The following is a 15,626-nucleotide window of genomic DNA, read 5'->3' as shown; positions in this document are numbered from 1 at the left end:
GCAATGACACTGAAAACACTTTGAGCGTATCACACAGCAGGCACAGCTGCTGATTAAATACGCCCAAACCCGTGTGACATCTTCTACAGATTGTCACACATGTAAGAGGGTAAAAAAGTGAAGTATAGTAATAATATAACACCTTGCCTGGTTTAAATTTGCATTTTCAAAAGTACCAGGAAGCAGATTGTGATGAAAAGAAATAGGTACATACCATACCTGGACAATCTGCCAGTGTACCATGAATCCTGGTTTATCATAAGCACCAGAAACACGTTTCTTCAGACTTGTGGCATTTTTCCATTACATGGTACCTGCTCGACTTGCCTCTACTCGCTTTTTTGGGTTTTCCATTATGGAAAAAAAAGTCCCTGGTACCTGCCAACAGGTACTTTTTTTTAGTATCACCTCCGTCGAGGTTCCAAGCGAGCTGAGGCGATACCAAAAGGTGACGTGAAAACCTGCAGGCTACTGATTGATCGGAGAGAATCGTCACTAATCACTGCGACATCATTGCTAGCGACAGACGGGGGTGTCCTGAACAAACCCGACATTTTGAAATAGTTTAGCCAGCGGGGTCTTTTTGCTGCCTCCAGCTTCAAAAACAACACTCTTCGACGTTCTGTGTGTGTGTTGCGTTAGGTCAAGGCAGTTTCCTGCGGCGTCGCTATGACGACCAGCCACGCTCGCCTCACGCATGGTACGAGGTGGTACTAAATCTGCAAGGGAAAAAGGAGGACGGGACACCGTGGCCGAGTCGAGCCGATACTAGCAGGGGGTACGCGCCATTGGACTCTTCTGGGTTTGAATCCAAGTAGTGAACGCTCCAAGAAACACAATTACTGGTGTTTTTGTAAGCGGGAAGCCAGTGAAAGATTTTGTCTTGGTGGCTTCATCATAAAATACCTTCTTAAAGGAGGCAAATGTATATTTGTGATGCTGCTTTGACATGTCTGTCATCAGTGAATGTTTAGTAGGGGACGTGACAACACACATCCTTACAAAGTACAATCTTTCTATAGGATCAACATATTGCATAAGCCGAAGCAGCTAAAACCTCTCCTTGCATCGCTTACCTGTCAGACAGCCGGAGAACGTTGTGTCTAGTGAGCGAGCTGCAAAGGCAAACAAGATGCAGACACTCTGAAAGCGAAGTGTTGTTGTGTCACAACTTTCTGGGGAAATAAACACTTCAATTCATCCCCACAAAGAAAACACGCCATGACGAGCTGCTAAACAAAGCCGGATGCTCTGCTTTATGTCTTGCATCTTTTTTCCCCTCCTCGTCTTTCTACTTTCCTCTTCTTCCTTTATCTCAGTGCCTCTGAGTCTCGACAGGATCACTGGCTTTTCCCCACGAGCTTTGATGGCAGGGATGACGTTGGATAGACACGACCAGTTAGGATGCAGCAGGGTAAAATTTAAACCACTGAAACAGGAAAAGCATCATATGGCTTAGCGATAGAGCCACAGAAAGAAACAAGTGGCAATATCTGCTTACAAGAATATATATATATATATATATATCTGACACTAACTGGTTGTGCTGTGGAAAAATGTTATCAAGCCGCGGAATCTCTGTGGAAATGACTCATATGACAAGAAATGTCCTTATTCCTAAAATGTTTCCATCATGACATAATTAGACTGTATAGAAGGCCAGAGTCATGAGAAGTAATGCAGGCAAGCTTTTTTTTCTGGACACCTTCCATAAACTGAATTGTTGTGTACGTGGGTTTCTTAGGCTGTGGGAGTGAGAGACAGAATAAATGACTGCATAAAGGAGAAATTGCGAGTTCGGAACAGCCAGGAGAATAAAAAGCAGGAAGAAATTGAAGAAAAGGAGAGTGGGCGTTTAAAATATCCAGCATTACCACCAGCAGCTGCACTTTGTCCTACATTGCCTCCCAAAAACATGCATGCACTCCTTCTACTTTATCTGAAAAGGAGGCCCCATCAAGCTCATGAATAACACCAAACACTGTCAAGGAAACTGGGAAGAAATAAACCAAACCAAAATGATTTTTTCCTTCCCCTCCCTGGTCAATCATACACCCACAATCTGGGCATACTGACACTCTCCTTGGTGAGACCAGATGCCTTCTTCCCTTGTAACCGTCTCCTCTCCTCCTCCTCCACAGTTAGGTTTGGCTTAGCTGCTGATCTGTGAAGTGCTGTGGAATCTGCCAAAACAGGGCATGGTTGTCGGTGGCTGGAGCTGTGAGAGCAGCCATTGTTGCCTGTCGTCGCCCCAGCATCAAAAGCTAAAGGAAAAAGGGGGCACGAGGAAGAGGGGCCACAGCAGTAGAAGAGTCAGTGTTGATGGAGAGGGGTGAAACACGAGGGAGTAAAAGGGGACCATATGGGGAGGCTGCAATGTCAACAAGGCACAAGCATTCCCTCTGGAAAGAGAGCAAACTTTAGCACAATAGGACCCCTTTGGAGCGCCTGGGGGCAGCCCCAACTTTTACACCCCATGAGTGGAAGTCAAACCGAGCCATAAAGCATGATGAACCAGACAGGGAAAAGAGCCCTTCCATCAGCCTGCCAGGCAGCCAGATCTGCTCCAACAAAACCCTCTTTCTCTCATCGAAGCCTTGGCCCCTTAAACATTGAGCAATGCACACATTCTTCTGTGACATAATGCTTTTTTTAAGCTATTGCCCTCTTCAACTCCCACACTCCACCACCTCCTCCCCCTCCTCCTCTTTACACTTACTCAGATTTCCCCCTTTTGCCAATTACTATTTGAATATGAATACTAGCAGAGGGGCTGAGTGTTTGTTTTCGCTTCTGTGGTGGTTAGAAGTGAAGTAGGGAGGCCAGCGTGCAAGCTGATGTCAACGATCTGACGTCTCATTGATGTGCCGGCTGTAGGTGTTTGCTCTACGGCCTCTTGGGGCTATAAAAGCTGCCATAAAAACTGGCTACTAACCCCACTTCCCCCCCGAGGGAGTCACGGAGCTCACAGGAGGCGAGGTCTGCAACAACTGCTGACATTGGTGGACTGTGCTCTTATGAGTCTGTGTAGCTCTATTATTTGAAAGAAAATGTTTGTCCTTACTAACTATGAGACCTGTATATGTGTGTGTGTGTGTGTGTGTGTGTGTGTGTGTGTGTGTGTGTGTGTGTGTGTGTTTACTCTGAGTGTATCAGGTCTACAGCAGATATAGGCCTGAGTTTCTGCCCACTGCCTCTCATTGATGAGACAACTCTGGTCAGGTGCTCCACAGCCTGGGGACCGCAGAGTCATTCAGGAAGAGGGACAAATCCCCGGAAGCACTGGGACCTGCGGCACCCCCCCGCTCTCTCTTTCCACACACACACAAACCCTGACCTCTCATGCACTAACACACACTAGTCTTAACAGTTCAGTGGCGAAAAGAAAACAGCCATATAACTACAGCCTAATTCACTCACAGTGAAACCCGTGTTCACTTGACTGGTCATATGAGCAAATAGGAAGGAATGATCGAAATAGGAAAGCTGAATGATTCATTTCACTTATGTCATTTTTTCTATAGAAGACTAGCTGAGATTACTTAAAAGTTGACATTTCTCCGACCAGTGTGGAAAAAATATCTCTGACAGGACCTCATCAACAAGCAACTGCATTATTGTATTGAATTTTGGTCAGCTAGAAACATAAGTTTGAGATCAAACTTTACTTGTTTGGTGGACTAAGTAGATTGTCAATACAGGCCTGGAGTTTAGAGCATCTCAAACCTGATATAACTTTTTTTTTTTTTGGCCACTTAAGGGCACTGCAACAAGCTCTAAAAAATAGTTGGTTGCCCGTTTGCTGTTTGGTGCCAGGCAGATTAGTCAGTTTATCTGAGCTTTTTCGCTGAACACCGCTGAAATGAGAGCAGTGATCTTTCACATTACATGAAGTTAATGTATCCATGGTAAAATACTGTATATAAACATTGATCAGGTCAGCTTTAAAGGAAACCATTTCAATCACAATATTAGTCAGGAAACTCATAGTTAGAAATTTTCCTCAACTTCTTCAGCCGTAGCATCGCATTAAAACACCATTTATACAATCAGCAGCTCTGCGTGTTTGCTATTAGAATGTGTGGGTTTTAAATACAGTGAGAGAGAAAGAAGACAAACAAGTGTTGGTTCTCAGACTGACTCAGTTAATGTTGGATACTTATCTGTTTAAAAACAACAACCAAAACCAGTGGGCTGATGGCAAAACACTGCAGCAGCTGAACGTAAAAAAAGGACAGATGTCAGAACTCACTGTGTTCACCAAACCTGCAGACAGCAGCCATATATTCCCTTCATTCCTCCTCAGCAGAGAATTTAATGAGAAGCCAATCCCATGTCTGTCCTGATCATCACTTTTTGCCTCAGCCAGTCACATACCTGTCTAGTTTAATTGAGTTCACAAGGACCCAATCAGCTTCTTTCTCTTGCTCCCTCGTTCTCTTTCTGTTCTGCACTGTCAGTCTTCCAAAAAAAACTGTGCAGCTACTGACTTACCTGTCTGCCTGCAAACTTTTTACATTACCATATCAGCACTAGTTAAGGATGGAAGAGAGCTCCAAGGGTAACGGCAAGAAAAAAAAAAAGAGGGAAAGAGAGAGAGAAGGGGGTTTACAACTGTTACTACTGTGCCTCTGTCTCTTATTAATTCATTCCTCTAAAACATTTCCTGACAGTTCTGGGAAGTGAAGGAGTTTTGATGCCTTGTTATTCCTCAATCTTTCAATTAACGTTACTACGAGCACAACAAGCTTTGGGGCCCGTTTTTTCTCCAGGGTGGAAGCGGGCAGCTTTAATAGAGAAAATGTTTCCAAAGGCTGGCCCACTGCTGTGCTAATACTCTCATCGATTTTCATTTTGGGGGAACCCTCCCAGCTGATCAATCTCTCTACACCAACTAGCCAACCTGGGAAGGGGTGCAGGATGGTTCTGGGCATCTGATACGATGTGTGAGACGAGTTCATGTCCACCCCCCCAGTTCTTTCCTTCTCTTGCCCTCCCCTCATGCTGCCGCCACCACCTCTGAGGCCAGGGGCGGCTTGGCTGCGCTGGTAATCCCTCAATGAATGTGGGTCAGTGAGTTGCCTTCGTCACTCAGCAAGGGGACAGACAGCGAGGTTGGACCCCAGTCATCCTGCGAGCACTCGCTCGCACACTCACATGCTCGTGTTCACACGCCCACGTACGAAGACAAAGACTCAAACACAGGGATACACACACACACACACACACGGATGGATGAGCAGCCACACACGGACAAAACTCATAGGGATGGAAAAAACACAAACTTGGAATACATTTGAGCAAGCATCTGAGATTAGTAGAGCTGAAATAATTAGAAGATTTATGGAGTAGTTGATTCCCAGAAAATACATCTAACAGTTTAACAGTTCCGATAATCGGTTAATCGATTGTTGTTGGCAGCATCTGAGATGTGAGTATTGTCTGTTTTTTTAAGTCATTTTGGAAAGTTAGAGACAAAACAAAACATTTAAAGAAGATGCCACCTTGGGCTCTGGGAACTGAGGCGATCATTTTTGCAAATTATTTTGTGGAACAATTAATTGAGAACATAAACGATACATTACTCAATGGTGAAAATAATCATTAGTTGTAGTTCTCCAGATTAATATAGTCAGAAATATGGTCCACTGATAAACAGCTGAGACAAGCCAGTACCCTTAGATACAGCAAGCGTCTCAAAAAGCAATGGTATAATAAGAGAAGTATGATGAGAGCAGAAATACCTAAAATGATTTAAAAAATTCTATAGTCATTTAACAAGCAAACTTATCAAAACTTTTCTGGTTCTAGCTTCTTAAATATGAAATGTTGCTGTTCTTTCCCGTTTTATATCACTGTAAATTGATTATGTGGTTCTGGACTGCTATTTAAAGACATAACCTTGGCCTCTTGTAACTTGTGACATTTTTCACTATTTCTCGACAAATGATTAAGCTAAAAACCTAAAAAGAATGTATTGTTGTTAGTTGCAGTCCTAAAAAGAGAGGATTTTCAGTAATGTAACTAAGTTAAGCACTTGTAAGTTAAGTTTATCACCAGAAACTATGACTGCTGAGAAAATACTAGTAATGAAAGAAACAGATACGCTGCCAGACGGGAGCCAGGTCAGAAATACTCTGAAGCCATGTTGACTTTTCTAATGTAACGGTGACACAGTGACTTGCCCCAGATAACACTGAATGAGGCCGAACAACAGAAATACACAAACGAGACAGTTCAAATGAGACGAAAGACAGAGATAAAGAAAGTCAGAGGGGATGAATAGATGGCCTGATAAGATAAAATAACAAACAGAGGTTTTATTTAGTTACCGGCTTAAATCTGTCTCTAACACACATGCAGACACCCAAATATCAAAGAGACCTAATTAAGCTGCACCACATTCAAACCTATTATCCTCCACATCATTAACATTCACAAGCTTGGTACTTACTTTATCTTAGATAGAGAAGGCAATCATGAAATATTCATGATTTATTAATCTGACTAGAGAAAAACAAACAATGTCAACCCAGGGAGTGTGACACCCTCTCCTACTTAACAGCGAGGTAGCAACATGACTGTGTTTGCTACTCGCTCGGCACTCTCCAAATCTCCAACAGGAGTCCATTACCAGGCGACGCTGCCACGCTGGCATTCAGGTGAATGCCGGTATTCCAACTCCTAATAGTCAGTGTTGGGGAGTAACGGAATACATGTACCAGCGTTACGTATTCAGAATACAAATTATGAGTAACTGTATTCCGTTACAGTTACAATTTAAATAGTTGGTATTTAGAATACAGTTACATTGTTGAAATAAATGGATTACATAACGATACTTCTCTGTTTCACGGGTTTATTCACTCTCGCAACTCCATGAATTTCCTAGAAGCCCCAATATGAAAACGAAAAAATTAGCTATTTGCGTGATCACTGATCGAGGTAAAGATGGAGCCGGAACCGGCACAACAGAGCCAGGTCAGGCATGCGTTTCTATCTTGGAAATTCAAACAGAATTTCACATTAAAGAAAGAGAAGGGAGAACGAAATATAACTGTGCACTGCAGTGCAACCTCTGCTTGCCAGCAACCAACTTCCTTTCAGCGTCCAAATTATTCCACCTCCAACCTGAAGAAGCATCTTAAAGTAAGTTATTTTTAGCCAAGGGTGGTAGTCTGCTGTAGTTTTACTGGTCACCTTGTTATTTTATAGTTGACGTGCGACTTTACATTCTCCTACATGCTGATTTACTAGCCCCAGAGCCGTTGAAAGACTAGCCCCGTTTGACATGTTAGCTAACGTTAGCTAAAATTAGCTCATGGTAGCTTAGACTGCGGTTAGATTTTTGTAGTATGCAGTTCGGGACTACAAATACAAAAATCTATCTGCTTGTTTAGGTACACAGTTGGAACAGAAGAACACACCAGAATAGGCCTGTTTAGTAAGCTGTATGTGATGGCCGCATTCCTACAATTCAATGTGGAAGTAATCCAAGTATTCAGAATACGTTACTCAGATTGAGTAACGTAACGGAATACGTTACAAATTACATTTTTGGGCATGTATTCTGTACTCTGTTATGGAATACGTTTTGAAAGTATCCTTCCCAACACTGCTAATAGTGTTTGACTGAGATAGGTGGAGAGGAAGTGTTGCAGGTTTTTTTTCTCCACTTGGCCCAGATCAGCTACTGCCTCTCATTCTGTGGCATTGTGTCAACAAAATGTCAACCGAAGCTTCCTCATAAAAAAGAAATGGGAAATGTGGCGGGGAGCCATCAAAAGGCAAATCACATCAGTGTTTCTATGTTGTTCTGATACAAGAGAGGGGAAAGGAGAAGGAAGAGAAAAGTAAAAAAGAACCAAAGCAAAGGGAGGGAAGGTAAGGGAAAGTAAAACTGGAAATGCAAAAAAGACTGGAGGCTGGCCTCCTTCCTCCCTCTCAGTCACTCGCACTTTTGAGAGGATTTTCTCAAGTGAGAAAATTTCTGCTGATGACACAGTTGTGAAAATGAAAATGCTGCAGCGCTTGGTTGATGTCACTGTCATTGACTCCTAATGGGGAAAAATCCCACTACACGTGCAATTTTCTGGACTCTCCATTTCTTTCATCCCAACTCACACGGCACACTCCGACATACACCACGCAAACTATTATCACTCAATCTCACTTGCTCTTCTTTTCCTCCTTCCACATACACTTTCAGGCAACACAGATACATTTTCTGTATTTCCTCGACTTCCTTATTCTCTAAATCTCTCCCTCTTCTTCTCTTCATTGCCCTTCCACTCTCTTTCTGTTTTCAAATCCCCCAGGTGACCTTGAGCGGCAGCTGCCAGTGAAGTAGCTAAAGTACAAAGTCAATACGAGCCAACAAAGCTGGTTAAGTATTAAATGAGGGATGATGACGCAGCTGTTAGCCAGAGAAAGGCTTAACAAAGACCAAATAAAATGAACATGTGCAGTAGGACTTTAATGGAACACTCAATAGCAATAATGATGTGCTTTAAGCAATTGACTCATGACGTTAGATGCACTTTTGATTTTTGCAAGATAATCTGCTTGCCAGTGGAATTTACAGTACTTACATTCTGGGTTTAATGTTGAGCTCCATTTATGAAATTAGTATGCCATTTTATAGAGAAAAAAAATGTAGAAGTGTCTGCAAATCAGAATGACAGTTTGGTCCCCTTTAGGTGACACAATTAAACAGAAATGCTGTGTGATTCATTACTGTAACAGGAAATAACGAGCCACAAAATGTGACTTCCTTAAAAAGAAATGGGAACTTTATTTCCTACAAATGAAATCACAAAGTTGAAAACAGAAAACATCACATATGTAGTGGGGCTGCACGATATGAGGAAAATATGCAACATGCGATATCGTTGTTGAATATCACAATTACGATATTACTTTTACTACTAATAAACAGATATTAAAGTATACTCAGTTCAGCATTTCTGCTGCTTTTAGTATTCTTCTAAAATACAACAAATTGCTTGTTGATTTTGAAACAAACGAAAGGAAATCAATTCTAACATTCTTTTATTGAACAAATTGAACATTGAATTAAACATAAAAGGCACCACTAAACAAAGAACGACAGTAACATTTTAAAAAGCAGTTTTCTACTGATATGTTCTTTCAACTAACACAAAAAATCTTTCAACAAAGTGTCTTTCGCGATATGTCGCAGCCTTTCGTGATCGCTATTGGGCCAGTTGATATCGCAATGACGATAAAAAAAAACGATATATTGTGCAGCTCTAATATGTAGTAAGGCGTATGCCAGGAAAGGAGGTATAGTCGCCACAAGGCATAGCATTACAGCAAAATCCCGCTTTAACGTAAAAAATTTCAATTGTCGAGCCTTTCACTGTCCTCTCCCAGGATCATTGTCAGCAGCCCTGAAAACTCAGTGGATAATGTAGCGGTGAATGGGCCCTTTCATCAGTGTTTGGCCATGGAAGTGGACCAGAGTGACTCCAATTGAAAGCTATTGCAGCTAAGAAAATCAATTGAATAACTGTGCAGAGCACGGTGCATTTGTGTGCGTGTATGGTGGTGGGTGGGAGCTAGTTCAAATACCTACAGTATACCAGCTCCCAGTCTGCCCTCCTGATGCTGCATTCCTTTGAAGAGCAACATTCCTCTGGAAGGCAACAGGGTCAAAGGTCAGGAGGCAAAGATGAGCCTGGTTGTGCCGTAGCTCTGCAGCACCAGCCGTACCATCAGTATGTATGTACGTATTTATGTGTGGGTGTGTGTTTGTTTAGTGCCGGTGGTTGGATGCGTTTGATTTCAAAGCAGATAAGGCCAGAGCGTACCGCATCCCTTCTTTTTTGTTGTATGTACATATACTGTGTAGCCAGCCGGCCTGCCTTGCCAGTGCTCCCTCTCCAACCGCTAACAGCTCCTCTGACACGTGTGTGCATTCCTGAGTCTGCACCACAGCGTCCCCGCATGCATCGCCTGTCTGCCCTCAGCCTGTGGAAATGGAGCACTAAAACCAGCCGGCTACATATAGATCCATTTACCTGAAAGCTAAGTCAGGGTTTTTGCAAAGCAGGGGCTGGCACCCAAAGGGGTTTAAATTTGATTAAAATGAAAGGCATCAGTTTGATTAAATCTAAAGGCTGCTAAATCACAACATTTGATTGATGAGTTCCACTAATGTTGCCAGATGTTAAAGATGGCTAGCAAGCTAAACAGGTTACAACTAGCAAAATCAATTCTAAAACACAAGAAAACAACAAATGCTTCATAAGAAGCGTGAAAGGATTCACAAGTTTAACAAGCGCAAGCCAACAGCTAAATACTGTAAAAGTGTTGTGTAAAAATGAAATTGGATTGGTTTGAGCGGGGACAGAAATCAAATGCGGTATCGATGCTGGAAACGACATGACTAACAGGTAGCGATATCGATCAAAATAAATCAACCGTGAAACACATTACAGTGGAAAGAGTGGGCAGTGAAAGCTTTGGATTCCCTGAAGTCAGTGAGATCAGCTGTGTCAATCAGCTGATTATGGTACTGAGATGTTTCCGAGACAGAGGCATCTCTGGGAAAACAAGGCCAGATCCATTGGGGAACAGAGCCGTGAGTGGAGCAGAGGTGGGCTGTCCTGAGGTGACTGGAATGTCAGATAATGGATGATACATCTCTCCAGGTGACACCGAGCCCAAGGCATCCAGGAGAGACAGCGAGTGAGAGAATGAGTGTGTGAGAGGGGAAAAAAAGATGACGAATGGATAGACAAGTGCATGCTTGTAAAGTTTTGTTGGAACTCCCTTTTTGGCATTATCAGTTTGTCTGTGAGGAGGTTTTAGAGTTCATTTCAAGTTGAAGGAGAGTCACAAAAATCTTTCTTATCTTCCCCCACAGCTCCATTCTCTCTCTTTCTGATTGATTAAATGGAAATATGTGTAGGTTAACTTTCCATTTGTTCCCCATCCGTCCTTCCTCTAAACCCTTGACATGCTGTGTGTACAGACGAGGAACAATGTGCTGCTATCACATGCCTGAGTTTATCCAGGCTTCACAAAAGGCATAGGATCCACAGGTTGATGAATGCAGATCAAACCGATGTCACTCACAGAGAAGTGAACCTGACAGCGGAGTTCACTACGTAATTCAGCAATGTAAACATCAAAAACACCACCTTCTATATTAAAACATACCAAGCATTCAAGTGCAGCTGTTGATGTCAAGGGGGGGGAATCATTCATTACCACCTTGACAAAACGGAGACCTCCAGAATTAGAGGTAATCAACTATCCCTGGAGGCCAAGTGGGAAAGATGGCACTAACTCCTGGAAATTAAGGTGATAATTAACCCATTATGACTCATTTATTTGCACTAAATCACTTCATGTTCCAACCAAACCTGTTATACACTACAGCATCTACAAACGCAACTGCATGAACCTTTAAAAGGGGATGCAGCATTTTGTCATGACAAGGTCACCAGAACAGTGATACTAATTTCAGAGCAAAAGCTTGCCCAGTCGACTTTCACTTCATTTGCACTAAGTACAGGGTGCAAATCAAAACGTGTCACTGCATATCCTGGTAAAAGGCTGCAGTGTTCCCATGGAGTGGAGCTGGAAGGTGGTGGAGGGGGTGAATTCCTTCATCGGAAAGGAGGGAGAGAGAGGAGGGGAGGGTGGTGTCCAGGGAGCTAATAGACTTAGAGAATAGCTTTTACTTCATGCTTGAAAGGGTGCACGGAGGGTAAAAACCAGTCATGTAGTGGGACATAAAAAGGTTGGTTAACTTTGGCGTGTAGTTGGGGATCTTTATAAGGCTCGCAGTCATTGTTAATCAGTTATCAGTTCTTAGTGTGATTTATAAGTCTAGATTTTAAAAAGGGGGAGGTCAATTTATATTCCTTGTTACTGGTAAGGTATTTTCAGTTAGGAAGGACACACGTGAATTGGAATGGCTCCAGAAACACACACATCTAAATGCACACACATTTTGAGCCAGAGCACTCTAGTTTGGATGAGGGTGACAGCTTACCCTAACCCATACGCACGGATCTCGTGCGTAAAAGTTTGAGGGCATTAAAAGACAAAAAAAACAAAAACAACTTTTCCCCCAATTAACCACTTCAGTAATTGTAACTTACTTGTCATACTCTGCGTTGTCCTTGTCACAGCGTGCGTCCTTGTGCTTCTGCCAGTCCTTGCCATGCTTGCAGGTGGTGAGCAGCACCACATCCTCTGCGTTGTGGACGTGATGTAAGGCATTCCTGGTGTCCGAGCCGATACCTGTCAGGTAGCGCTTCCCCTTGAACACCAGCATGTATTTTCTAAAAGGCGGGATGGAGTTGTACTTGAGGTACCCCCTCTCTCCGCCGGTCCTCGGGTGCTCCTTGGAGAAGAGGGGGATGGACACGTCGAAGTTGGGCCTGACGTTCTCGGTGCTGATACTGGCTTTGGCCAACATGGCCTGGCCCATGTCAAAGCCCAAGTCTTCCGTATAGTCCGGCCACGTCCCCGAGTACAAGTTAAATATGAGGTGGTTCCTGCCGTCGTTCCACAGAGGCAGGTTCTGGACCTTGGTCTTCAGGTTGTGGACGTATTGCGGGGACAGCTGGTCTCGGTCCAGAGTGTCCAAACTCAGGACGAACAGACACGCCTGTCCGGGGTCTGAGGTGTAAAACCTTGACCCCTCAATGGTCGATAAAATATTCTGATAACTCTCGGAGATCTTCTCCCCCTTCTGCTGCGGGTAAACATACACTTTGAATCCGTTCTTTTGACACAGAGAGAAATCAAAGCATGAATCCATGCGGCACCGTTTACCTTTGTAAACACTTGTGTTGACGTCCCTCTTATGCCTCGGAGATATGTGCAGGTTGTACTCCTCGGTGTCCGTCTGATCCCAGGGCAGGAAAAGATGTAAAGGGTCCGAGAAATGAGGCCAGGGCTGGTCGGGCCGGTACCCATTTCGGCTACGGTCATGCCGGCTCCTGCTCGCCGCTGGAAGTTGAACCCCTCCGAGGTAGAAGAGAAGCACTAGACATGCACCGGCGGAGAGCAGGATCAGGTAGCGTTTTTTGGCCTGCATGTGTCCTGGGAACAGGGGCGAATTGTTTAGGAATAAGAAATGTAAAGTGGCCCGAAGTTAGGCTCTCACCAACCCCGGCTACACCGCTCCATCCTCCGGCAGCCTCAAAGGATCCCCAACCCTCCTTCTGCTTAATCGGTTCCCAAATCCAGCAATTGATCCAGTGCATGTGGGCGATTTTAAAAGTATTGTCCCGTTCTCCCTCTTCTGTAGAGTTTCACCATATCGCACACAGCGCCTACAGCGGGGCTGAGGTGACTAAAACGCTCAGTGCTGGCCAGCGGACCCTCTCGGACACAATCACATGCAGCGACTCTCTTCCCCGGCGCTTCTTCTCAGCCTCATTCAGGCTGGCTGTGCAGGGCAATTCAATGGGAAACTGTCCGACGGCCGTCTGGGAACTCTCTTCAGAGGGTAAACAGCGGCAGGGGTCCCCGAGGCTCTCCCAGGCGGAAAGGTATGCCCCGGTTTGGGGTTTGGATGTTAAACTCGGTAACACATTGACCAGGGAGTGCAAAAACCCATCGGTGTGGCCGCCGCGCTCGAAACCAAATGCCTCCGGGTGATTTCGTCCTATTCCCCCTCTTTTATCACTCCATGGTCCCGTGTGAAGAGAAGCAAAAAAACGGGGGAATTGTCGTAGCGCAGGGGCAGCTCAGCGGTACAACTGTAACCTGACGAATCCCTGCATTTCTCTTCTTATTTATTATAACCTCGCCACATACCCTCAAACGCGCTGATATAAAATAAAAACCTCATCGGCGGGGAGCCACACAGCAGGCGAAGTTATCCGGTCGACACGAAGCAAACAGACGCTAACCTCAGACCGGGTAAATAGCTAGGAAAATGTTCAAAAGACGGGATTCCTTGATCTTAGTGTCCAGTTACCGAGTGCTCAGTTGTTCCGATTGTTAGACGGTAACATTCCAATCCCGACACGACGGCAGCTGACGTGACGTCCCATCGATGCACACCGGCGCCGCTGATTGGTCCGTCCGTGGAAACGGAAAAGGAGGGACTTGGGGCAATGCACCCATTCATAACCGGAGTGCTCCGCATATGCAAATTATCTAATTGTAAGCCTATCGAAGTTGTTTGGAGACGTGCCAGAGAGCAAAACATCATCAGTATAAAGATTTCCTCTGAGAAGTTATATTGTGAACGTATTCAGGCACATTTTTACACTCATTCTCCTTCATGTCAGAAACTGTTATTTAGTTTTTTACTCATCATTTATGGGTTGCTTTTATTTTGTGTGTTACATGTATTGTTCTAATCTTATTTTTAAGGTCTCCATAAAGCACTTTGGTCATCATTTGTAGTTTTTACACACAGCATGGTCAATAAATTGGCTTGACTTGACTATTTCTGTAGGAACCGATTCCCTTCAACCTCAATGTTTTCATTTTGTAGCCATACATATTGCAGTAAAGCAAGAAGCAAAAAAACTCCCATACATTTGTTTTAAAGGCACATATGCTGGCAGGTTTTCATATTCAACACCTACTGTAAAACACATAGGCTATTTATTTGTAATAATAATACACATATCATTTATTTATTCATTTCTGTGATTACGTTTTTATACCATTTTTCTTTCTTTCTTTCTTTCTTTCTTTCTTTCTTTCTCTCTTTGCAGCACTACTTATTTATTTGTTTCATAGTGTATGTCCCATACTAGGAAACCTTGACAACAATGTCAACAATAACATTTATTGCCTTTATTGGACAGTTGTAGAGACAGCATAGAGACCGGCAGGAAATGAGGAGAGAGGAGTGTGACATGCAACAAAGGTCGACCAGCTGGAATCAAACTGGCAAAACGTCACAGTCACATTGTATTGTGTCTCCACCACCAGGACGCCCCATCCAAGTTTTTCTTTTTGAACTATTTTGCATGGTCTACTGTCACACAGTTTTTTCTTCATAGGAATCCAGAATCACTAACCCATAGTCCCGACAGTGCAAAGAAAATCAAAAGCCACAAAAGTAAGATAAGCCCTGTGCAATTTGCCTGTAACATGTTGTAACACTGATATCGCCTACAGGACTCAGCATCTGCTGAAAATAGTTATTGCATTGTTAATTTCTACCACAGTAAAACAGGTAAGATATAAAGGCATTTCATGACTTGTTGGAAGTCAACCCCACACTCAATTTTTTTTTTGTATCCACTAACAAACACCAAAGTGACTCAGCACAGGCAACCCGCTTGACAAGAAAATTAATAGCAGAGGAGTGGTTCTCGCTGAGTGTCACCATGCTTCATAAACCCGCATAATCCTCCCCACTGCTATTTGGTGGCAAAACACTCCGGCTGGGTGAAGAGGCCATCCTCATTTTTTATCGGCCAATTAGCTCAAAAGAGGGGGACTAATTAGCAGGGCTGGCTGGGAGACAGGCCAGGATCCTGTGGTTGGCCAGTGCTCATCGTCGGAATATGCTGGTGATGTAGAGGCCTGGGTGCTGTTCCAGAGCGCTGCTCCTATCTTAGTGGTTGTCCTGCTTAATCCAATGTCAAGCAGTCCATATAAGAAAGTTTTAG

The 15,626-nt window shown here is 43.7% G+C and overlaps 1 protein-coding gene across 2 annotated transcripts in view; it reads right to left on the bottom strand.

Moving 5' to 3' along the window:
• ext1b (exostosin glycosyltransferase 1b) overlaps positions 1–14,030 on the bottom strand; it is a 123,042-nt gene extending 109,012 nt beyond the window's left edge. The window contains exon 1 of one of the 2 annotated variants that reach the window (XM_078266962.1): positions 12,138–14,030. In XM_078266962.1, the coding sequence (XP_078123088.1) occupies positions 12,138–13,081 (944 nt within the window). In that variant the 5' untranslated portion in view covers positions 13,082–14,030. The remainder of the gene's footprint in view (positions 1–12,137) is intronic. The other variant, XM_078266961.1, reaches the window with a different exon arrangement.
• Between the last annotated feature and the right edge of the window lie 1,596 nt (positions 14,031–15,626).

The sequence above is a fragment of the Sander vitreus genome, chromosome 14 (assembly GCF_031162955.1).
Source record: "Sander vitreus isolate 19-12246 chromosome 14, sanVit1, whole genome shotgun sequence".
Classification (NCBI taxonomy): Eukaryota; Metazoa; Chordata; class Actinopteri; order Perciformes; family Percidae; genus Sander; species Sander vitreus.
This window is presented reverse-complemented; position numbering and strand designations above follow the sequence as displayed.